Genomic DNA, 9,437 nt, shown 5'->3' with positions numbered 1-9,437 from the left:
TGGGCTGTGGCCGAGGGGCTCGCGGTCACGGTAGGCTCGCTCGCGGGGGTCGATGGGGCCCAGGCCTCGGTAGGCATCGAGCTGCAGCTCCCAGGCACGACCCGGCGCCACAGGGCGCTCGAGGCCTGCCGGGCCCAGGCTGAGTGCGGGAGACAGGCCGCTTCCTGGGGGCTCTGGCACTTCGCCATCCTCCCAGCGCTCCTCTTTGACTTTTATGTCACTCTGGGGCCGCTCAGCCAGGAGGCTGGCCAGGCGCAGGCCGTTGCCCAGGGCCCCTGGCGTGGAAGGCGAAGGCTCACAGGCCACTCCCTTGCCTCTGTCCTCCCCAGCCGGAGAGTGATTCTCCTTGACACGGGGCCCAGCCTCACGCTCGATGGGGACTCCGTGGCCTCGAAACAGAGGGTGGCTTCCTGGGGAGGCCCGACTCAGCCGGAGAGTCTTTTCCAGGAGGTCCCTGGGGAGGGACAAGCCAGACACCCCACTCAGCCCCAACATCGCAGCTCAGGACCTGAGGGCTTCCCATATCCTGTGAGCTCTAGGCCCTGCTCTAGGCCTCAGCAGCTCCTGTGGCACACCAGACCCCCGCACCTCCACCATGCCTCCATTCCCTCTGTAAACAAATCTGGGGCCCAGCTCTCCTTCCCCCAGGTACCAGTGGGGCTCCCTACAGTGCCCTTCTGGCTATGTGATAGCCCCTCCAGCCGTACTACCCTGCCACCCACCCTGGCAACGCTGGCCTCGGCTACACCCAGAACTCATGCCCCAAATGCCGGGCTGGGGAGGAGTGGAGGATCTTGGGGTCTGGGTGCCCTGCGTTGCTTCCTTCTGTCGACAGCCCTTCACGCCATGATGAACCCCCATCAAGACTGCTGATGTCCTGAATGGGAGTCCTGCCTCCCCAGGCCAGTTTAGGGGAACTCCCTAACATGCCCCTCCTGGCCTGGGCTCCTGGTGGCTCAGCAACCCTCATCCAGGCAGTGTAGAACCCCCCTCTGCCTGCCGCAACCCATTCTGCCACCCAAAATCACCCAGTGTGGGGGACAAGGGCCTGTCTCTGGGCAGCCCTTAGCCCTCAGAGTCCTCCTAAGGCAGTGCAGCGGCTGGTGTTACCCGCCTCCCCCACGCGGAAGGCGCCACTCCCCACAGGGAGGCAGAGGCAGAGCTGGGCCTAACTGGGCGCGGCTGAGGGCAGTGCAGGGTGGGTGGGCGAGGAGCGTGGGCCCACTCACCGCTCCCGCTCCTCCCTGCACTTGTCAGGCTCCCGGTCGTGGTTGGTCAAGGCTGAAGCTCGCTCAGCATCCAAGGGCTTGGGCCACAGTGGCGGCGTGGGGAAGGAGGGTGCTGCCCGGGTAGGCCGGTCCCAGGCCTCATGGGGGCTGGGTAGGCTGGGCAGCCCAGAGCTCTCCTTGGGGGCGATGAGGCTGCCACCTGGAGCTGGGGGAGGAAGCGTGAGGCTGCAGCAGATGCCCAGCCCCACGGCCTGGCCGATTGGGCCAAGGTGGGGGGGGGCAGCCATGCTGCCACTCACCTAGTGCCGGGCTGCCCAGGCCTCCGAAGGCGCCGCTGCCCCGGCTGCCCAGGCCTCCGAAGGTGCTGGATCTGCCGAAGGGGTCTGCAGGGGCAGGTCGGGCCTGTGGCTCAGTGGTCCCCCCCCCAGAGTTCCACCTGCCCTTGGTCCTCTCCTGGGACCCCCGAGCCTGGCAGGAGCCCCCTCTGCCATCTGGGGGACCCTGCCCCCAGCCCTGAGGTCTGTGGAGGAGACCAGCCTGCACCCACCTCAAGGGCACCTACCTGCCAGGCGGCCAGAAGTCAAGAAGCTGCTGGGGTGGATGGAGGGCCCAAATGGGGTGACGGCAGGATGGGTGGTACCTGGTGAGAGGTGGGCTGCTAGGGTTCACTGGCAGGGGCACCCCAGCTTTCTCTGGGACCCTCTAATGCCAGAACCATTGGCAGAAAGGTGGGCCTGGGAGGGAGTGAGGGCCAGCCCATCACTGACAGCAGTGGGGCCACTTGGCCTGAGAAGGGGCGGGCAGTCAAGGAGAAGGTGGTGGTGCCTGGGGAGTGTGGTCTGAGGGTGGGGTGGATGTCCCTGTGCCTCCTGCTCCATCTCTGGGCCTGAATATGACCTCCTCAGCCCCCTGCTGCCACAGGCTCCGTTCCCAGGGACCTGACCCCAGAACACAAACCTCTGTGCCACCAGTGCAGCTGGGGTCAGAGGGAACCCAGAGAATGAACATAGGGGTAGAGGCGCACACACAGGTTAAGCTGTCTCCCAGCCAGAAGTCTTGGGCCCAGGTTGCACCGGGGCCTGCAGTGCTGTGGCTATGCGGGGCCCGCCCCCACCAGAACCAGGCTGGGCCCCTAGCCCCTGGGGGCAGCCCTTGGTGCAGCCCCCCGCCACACCCACGTGCCCAGCTCAGTCTCAGGGTTGATGCTGAGTCCTGGGAGAGCTCCTCACAACTCAAGCTGGGGTGGTGATGGACCCTAATCGGACGGCTGGTGGGGTGCTGGGTGTCTGGATGAGCTAGGGTAGCAGTTCCAGGAAGGGGAGGAAGGGGGCAACCCCCGAATCAGGGCCCCAAGCCCAGCTGGGGCTTCTCCCCAGGGCAGCAGCCCCACCCCGCCACCTTACCGGAGCTGGAGAAGAGAGGCCTGGCTAGGTCCTGCGGGTAGTGGAGGCTGGTGACCACACTAGGGACAGGGGGCCTGTTGAACAGGTCCAGCTTGGCACCCACCTCCAGCTTGTGTGGGTCCAGCTGCATCTGCTGAGAGGAACAGGGTGTTGAGGGGCTGTCTCCCGGGGTCAGGACCCCTGTTCCACTCGGAGCTCCCTTCCTGCCATAAGGATTGCCCATAAAGGCAGGGCCCCAGTGGAGGGGCTTCCTCTAGGCCCCTCCTGGAGCCACATGTCCAGTGAAGCAGGTAGGACTCGGTTAACCTGGCCCAGAGCTGGCCAAGCCTCCCTCCAGCACCAGGAATCCCCACACCCCTCCCTGACCAGCTCCCTGCCTCTGTCCCTTGACCTCTGGCCTGCCTGACTCCTGTGGCTATACTAGACTCCCAGCTATGTCCGAAGCATGTGGACTCACGGGCAGGGACGTGGCCACCCAGGTGCAGGTCTCAGGGCTCTCCAGGCCAAGACTCAGACTCCTGCCTGGCCCCTGCCTGCCCCCGGAGCTGCAGCCTGCTGCCCCCAAGGCTCTGGCATTCAAGGGACACTGCCGATCCCCATGTGGTCGCCAACCAGCTCTGCCCAGGCCACCCTCCCCTACCCTGCTGCACCCACAGCCCGACCAAACTCACCTTCATCTTCTGCTGATGGCGGTATGTCTGCCAAGCGATCTGCACGTGCACAGCGCACCACCGCCCTGGCTTCTGCGGTGGGGGACACTCAGCATGGCCCATGGCTGTTTCCCCAGGATGTCCCACACCCTCGCAGCCCCAACCCGTGCTCACCCTGACGGCTGCTGTCCTATATGGGTCAGGCACCTGCCAAGGCAGAGGAGGGTGCTCAGTCCAGGCTCTGCGGCCACTGTGGGTGCCCAGCTACAGGGAGGAGCTGACACTTACCACAGGGGCTTTCTGGAGCAATGTGTGGATGGTGCTGGCCCGACCTGTCACCTCGATCGGGCTTGAGGTCTGAGAGGGGAGAGGTGCAGGGCACAGGTGGAGCTGGTAGTGTGCAGAAGGGCATGCCACTGCTCCTGGAGGCCAGTCCTCACAGCCCACACGGCCTTGGGCAGGGCTACATGCCAGCGGGCCAAGGGCCCACAGACCCTCCACCAAGTCTCACAGTATGGACTATGTACTGGTGGCACCTTCCTGGCCATCTCCCCTGAACACCCCAAAGACTGCATGGTGTGCCCAGGCAGGAAGGCTGTCTAGGCTAAGGCCTGCTGAGGGCTCCCAGGTCTCCCTGGAGTCTGGGGCTGAATGTTGTGGGACACAAAGCTCCCTCCTGCTGGAAGCCTTCCAACCAGAGCTCACCTCACCCCAATGGAGGACAGTATCCCACCAGGACACACAGGGCCACCCACCCAGGGCAGCCCCTCCCGGAGCAGCAGATACCTTGGGCTGGAAAGCGCCCTGCAGGGACCCAAAGGGGCCCGGGTGTGGGAGCAGGGCAGGTAGTCCGGGGAACGCCGGAGGGAAGGCCGGGAAGAACTGGAAGAAAAAGAGAGGGCCTTCCAGGGATCAGGCAGGTACCCAGACACCCTGGCTCCAGTCTGGAGGCTGCAGGGACCAGGGACAGGAGAGCTCCCTTCCCCTCTGCCTACCCTACAAGGACCCCAGAACACTCACACTGGAATGTCGGAAGTAGGGACTGTCCAGCTTGGGTGTGAACTTCTCAAACTGTAACAAAAGACCAGAGTGAGGTGCCCTCTAGGCCCAGTGCCCTCTGTTGGCCCATCACCCCACTTGGCTGTCTGTGCCACCAGATACTGCTCGTGGCCCCAGGCCAGCAGCCGGAGCTGGAGCCACTGACCCCACTGCTGAGGGTCGTGTGCCAAGGTTTGGGGACCCAAACATGCCTGGCCGGGGGGAAGGGGGCTGCAGCTGCAAGGGGCACAGAGCCCACGCTGGTGCATAGGCAGAAGACACCCAAAAGCCAGCACACTGGTGGTTCCCAAGGTAAAGCCCAGGGGAGCAGGGGCTCCTCAGTACACAGGGGTCTGGTCTGTCCCTCTTAGAAATCGGACCTGCCACCCCACGCCCACCTGGGCACTGAGGATGCCGCTTGGGGAACACCAGATCACAGCTCATGTGGACACAGAGCCATCTGAGCAGCAGTCCCCATGGAAGCCACCCGTGGGGGGGAGCGCTGTGTGGACTGTGGTGCCCTAGCAGGGTGCCTGCGTGTCTGCCTGGCGGGGCCTACGCACCGGCAGGGGTGCGGTGGGCGGCACCAGCGGCGTTGGGGGCAGCCCGGCAGGGAAGGGGGCGAATGTGTGTTGGTGCTGGTGTGTGTGCTGGTGTGTGTGTTGGTGCTGGTGGAACTCCGCTCGCAGCAGAGCCCCGGGGCCCCGGGGGGCGCCGGGCCGCTCAGCGCTCTGGACCAGAAAACGCGCGTTCAGCTCTTGCCTGAGCAGCTCGTGATCTACAAGAGAAGAGAGAGAGAGACAGAGAGGCGCGTCGGCCGTGGGCCCGGGGGCGAGGCGGGTAGTCACCTGGCACTCGCGGTGGCCGCAGGTTAGGCCCGGGGGGCCGCTCGCGGTGTGTGGGCCTGAGGGAGGAGGGAGGAGAGGCGTCTGTGCCCAAGTACCAATCAGAATCCCCGCGCGAGGTTGGCAGTGCGAGACCGGTGGGCTGAGCGGGACCAGCAGGCTGGCATCTGGGGGAGAGAGGTGGCCTCAGCTGGGCAGGCAGGGCCGGGCCCTGTGTCTCTGGACTTGGCCCTGGGCACCAGTCCTACCAGAAGCAAGCACATCAGGGGTCTCCCCTCCTACCGGGGGTGGGGGTGGGCCCTCATAGCCACAGTGGCAAGGGGTTCAGGACCCCACCCCACTGGGACAGAGCCCCAAGGCTGCGCCTCTGCACGTGGAGGGGTGGGACCCTGGCCAGACCTACCCGCGGGGTGTCCCGGGAGCACCAGGCCGTTGGCCGGCAGTGCCGGCGGCTGGGGCAGTGTCGGAGGCGGGGCGAACATGGCCGCCGCGGGGTGCTGGTGCTGGGCCTGCGAGCGGAGCGCCGAGTGTGAGGTAGAGAGGTGCGGGCGCGGCCCGGCCGGCGCCAGGGACGCGAGCTTGGCGAGCCCCAGGCCGGCGCTGCTGCTCCTGCGGGGGACAGGGGCTCAGTGCCTGCGCGCGCCCCCTGCCCGCCGGCTTGCCCGCCCCGCGCGCGCGAGCGTCTGCACCCACCTGAGCTTGTGCAAACCCGGGTGCGCCGCCTGGCTGGGGCTGGGGCCAGGGAGAGCGCCAGCAGGGAGAGGCACGTGCGTCGGGAGCGGGGCGCAGGGCGGCAGGGGCGCGCGTGCCGGGGCGGGGGCCTCCTTCTTGACCAGGGGGCTGGCGGGGGCGCCCTGCGCGGGGCTGGCGGCGGGCGCGGGACTGCGCGCCGAGGGCGGGAAGGGTGGCCCGGTGCTCAGCTCGCGGCTGCGCTCCAAGCCCGAGACTTTGGGTGGTGCCCCGGCCTTGGCCTCAAGCTTCTCACCCTGTTTGGGGCCTGCAGGGACAGGGCTGGAGTGAGCCTGAGGTCCCTGGCTGTAGCTTCCCCGACCATGTGCCCAGGTACCACTGGCTGTTGATGGGGAAGCAGACAGTTATGGAGGCGCAGGCCTGCCTCTTAATCCTCCAGGGAGGTGTGCCAGGGAGAGTGCGGCCCTGGCTCCCAGCGGTTTCTCCACAGCAGGGCCCATGCAAAATGTGTCAGGGTGGTCCAGGCCCCTCTGCAGGGGCTTTGCCTGAATGACTTATGCTGGTGCCCAGTGCACTTTCTGATGTCAGAGCCCCCCACCCACATTCCTCAGTGGTTCTGAGTGGGCCCTGCTGGGTAGGTCCCTGAGGGCGCTATAAACAAGGTCTCAGCATCCACATGGGCCAACCCTGAGTGGTCCTGAGGATGGGGGCCAAGGCTGCCTGGGGTCACTGCCCAGGCAAATCCCCCCTCCAGGAGGTCGTTGTGTAGATACCCTTTGGGTTGCTCCAGCAGTCTAGGCCTAGGGGACACATGCAGTGGCAGCAGCTGGCGGCCTGCCCCAAATCCTAATGTGGCCTCTTGACTTGCCCCTGCCTTTTCTGGGTTTGTCCAAAATGGGGACAGCAGCAGCAGCCAACTGGGGTGCAGTGGCTGCCCATCACCCCCACCCCTACCCACATGGCATCTGCACCCACAGCCTGGCTGCTTCCCTGTGCTGGGCTGGGGGTGCTGATGCGTCCCCTCAGGACCTGCGGCCACCATGACTTCAATTGGAAGAGAGGGTCTCTGCAGCAACCAGGCCAAGCAGCCTAGAGGCAGGAAGGCGGAGGCACAGTCCCAGGTCCACACTTCTTGGGTGTCTGCCTTATGGGCCTCGGCCCAGACCTTCCCACCCCACCCAGCCCTCTGGGCCAGAGGTCTCTGCATGGGGCCTGGGTGGCACTAGACTGAGAGCCCACTGGGAAGTTGAGAGGCGGCTCCTCACCACCCATAGCAGGCTGCTGGCCAGAAGTCTAGAAGATGCCCACCCCCATCTCTGGGGAGCACCACTTCAGCCCAGCCCTGGCTCCCCTGATGTCCTCACGTATGTCTTGGGGGATAGCACAGTAAGTCGCAGCAGCAATTGCCTCAGCTCTGCACCTGGAACCTGAACACAGGCTTACTGGGCCAGGGCCCGCCCACTCCAAGAGCCACGCCTACCTGTGTCGGCTGCTGGGCCAAAGAGCTGCTCCGAGCTCACAGATGCCTGGAAGAGAGGGTCAGGGGAAGGGGGAATCATGTCCTGCCCAGCACCTCATGTTGGGGGGATGGGGAGGGGGGGAAGAGCCATGCTTGCCCCCACAGGGTCATCTGGCTGCTCAGGGGTCCAGGGGCAGGGTCAGTGGACTCCACTGGCTCTAGAGGCTACCAGTCCCGAGGTGCTACACCTTCACAATGAGCCACTACCACACCAGCAGTTGGACACAAGGGGCCCAACTTTCTCCACAGGAGGGAAGATGCATGGGTTTCCCCTGGGGTGCATCCAGAGTCAAACACCTGAGAGCATGCCCCACCCACTTCCAGGTGCCCACCCTAGACCAGAAGGCAGGGTCTCAGGGTCAACACACTGGTCACTGCAGCCTGGACCTAATGGCCAGCCAGAATGCTTGGCATATGACTGTCCCACCTAGCAAAGAGAGGGAATTCTCACTGCCTCAGCACTGAACTGAGTGGAGAAGCAGTGCAGCAAAGACTGGCCCTGTGGTGCCATTCCCTGGAGCCCTATGGGGCAGGGGCCAGTGTCCACATGGGGAAGATGCATGGGCTCTGCAGGAGGCTGAAGATGAGGCCATAATGGTGAATTTCAGGTTATGTGCCTCACCAAAACAAATCAAACATGGAATAAAGAAGCCCAAGGGAGTGCTCTGGGTGGTGGAGAGGTCCTCAGCAGACTCCAGTGGGGATATGCTGGCTGCGCTGGACACAGGCAAGTTTACTGCCTGTGAAAGTGCCAGGGAGAGTCCACGTTGTGCTCAAACACAGGGCAAGGGGCCACACAGGTGGGCCCTGATGGGGAGGAAGGTCTGTTTGCAGGGAAGTGAGGGTGTTCAGGCTACTGACCAGGGCTGCGGTTGTAACCAGGAGGTGGGAGAACTAGGTGGCACCATGCTCACCAGGGGCTCCACAGCCACCCCATTTGGGGTGCGCTGACACCTGTGGTGCCAGTCACCACCAGTCTTGTCTGCTCCCACCCAGGTGGCCAAAGTCAAACCAGTACAAACCCTGGGACTGGGTGCCTCCCAGGGCCTCACCTTGCCCACTGGAGCCAAAGTCCCTGCCCTGGGTGGGTGGGAGGGAGGGTGGCATTAGTGCCCTGTTGAGCTGAGGTGGTGGACAGCAGTTACTTCCCTACCAGGATGCTTGGGGACAAGGGTGGGGTAAGGGCCACCAAGGGCGCATGTCAGCAGAAGTGGAAGGTGAAAAGCCAGGGCCATGCTGCCTCAACTATCACTAGGGACACCCTTGTGGGTGCACGGGCTACAGGACCTGGAGTGAGGCAAGGCCCTACACCTGCCACCTAGCATCCTCTCCTCAGCCCTGAGAAGGCTAGTTAGTTATAAGCCCTTCCCAGCAACCCCCCCCCAAGTTCTGGCTCAGTTCAAGGCCCAGCTCCCAATACCTAGAGGGGGTGCCCGTGACTCTGGGGAAGTTGGGGAGCAGTTTCCCACACTTCTGGAGCTCCTCACAGATCATGTCAGAAAGGGCTCTCTCAGGTCCATCTGGACCCCACAACACACCACTGGCTCAAGTTCAAGTTTGCTCAAGGAAGTTGGGGGATCAGAGTTGTTTGCAGTGCTGCACCTGTCCAGGAAGGCATACCTAGCTCTGGGGACCTCTGGGGGCCAGTGATACAGGCTTCAGGACACTTCCTACAGGCAGGGAACAGCTTCCCCAGGCCCAGGACTTTGTAGCCACAGCCACCTCTGGTCCTGGCACTCACCCAGTGCCAGGTGGGAGGAACAGGTCACTCCAGGGCAAAGCACAGGTTCCAGGGTTAGGGTCCCAGTGGAGGAGCATGATTGGGGCTACCACTAAGTCCCCAGAGGGGCACGGTCCCAGCTGCAGGTGGAGGTCACAGCGGCTTTGTCTGCGAGGGCCAGACCCATGGGGTGGCAGTGACCCAGACACGCGGCAGGCTCTGCCGGCCGCGCCCCGCCCCAGACAAAGAACTCCAACTACAAGGCAGGTGAGCGCGGCAGGCGCCGGACCCCCGGCGGGCAAGCCCGCTTCGGGGAAGCAAACAAAGGCGCTCTCCCCGTTCG

At 64.6% G+C, this 9,437-nt stretch overlaps 1 protein-coding gene across 1 annotated transcript in view; it reads right to left on the bottom strand.

The window, feature by feature from the left end:
• Nucleotides 1-9,437, bottom strand: part of FBRSL1 (fibrosin-like 1) — a 39,631-nt gene that overhangs the window by 3,252 nt on the left and 26,942 nt on the right. The window contains exons 7-21 of the mRNA XM_012730823.1: nucleotides 7,336-7,381; nucleotides 5,859-6,162; nucleotides 5,569-5,774; nucleotides 5,264-5,332; nucleotides 4,884-5,098; nucleotides 4,303-4,353; nucleotides 4,069-4,164; nucleotides 3,571-3,672; nucleotides 3,457-3,489; nucleotides 3,304-3,375; nucleotides 2,633-2,762; nucleotides 1,792-1,869; nucleotides 1,529-1,612; nucleotides 1,230-1,434; nucleotides 6-454 (exon numbers count right to left, since the gene is read on the bottom strand). Coding sequence (XP_012586277.1) covers nucleotides 6-454; nucleotides 1,230-1,434; nucleotides 1,529-1,612; nucleotides 1,792-1,869; nucleotides 2,633-2,762; nucleotides 3,304-3,375; nucleotides 3,457-3,489; nucleotides 3,571-3,672; nucleotides 4,069-4,164; nucleotides 4,303-4,353; nucleotides 4,884-5,098; nucleotides 5,264-5,332; nucleotides 5,569-5,774; nucleotides 5,859-6,162; nucleotides 7,336-7,381 — 2,140 coding nt within the window. The remainder of the gene's footprint in view (nucleotides 1-5; nucleotides 455-1,229; nucleotides 1,435-1,528; nucleotides 1,613-1,791; nucleotides 1,870-2,632; nucleotides 2,763-3,303; nucleotides 3,376-3,456; nucleotides 3,490-3,570; nucleotides 3,673-4,068; nucleotides 4,165-4,302; nucleotides 4,354-4,883; nucleotides 5,099-5,263; nucleotides 5,333-5,568; nucleotides 5,775-5,858; nucleotides 6,163-7,335; nucleotides 7,382-9,437) is intronic.

Source organism: Condylura cristata, unplaced genomic scaffold, assembly GCF_000260355.1.
Source record: "Condylura cristata isolate star-nosed mole 26May11 unplaced genomic scaffold, ConCri1.0 scaffold00029, whole genome shotgun sequence".
NCBI classification, from domain to species: Eukaryota; Metazoa; Chordata; class Mammalia; order Eulipotyphla; family Talpidae; genus Condylura; species Condylura cristata.
This window is presented reverse-complemented; position numbering and strand designations above follow the sequence as displayed.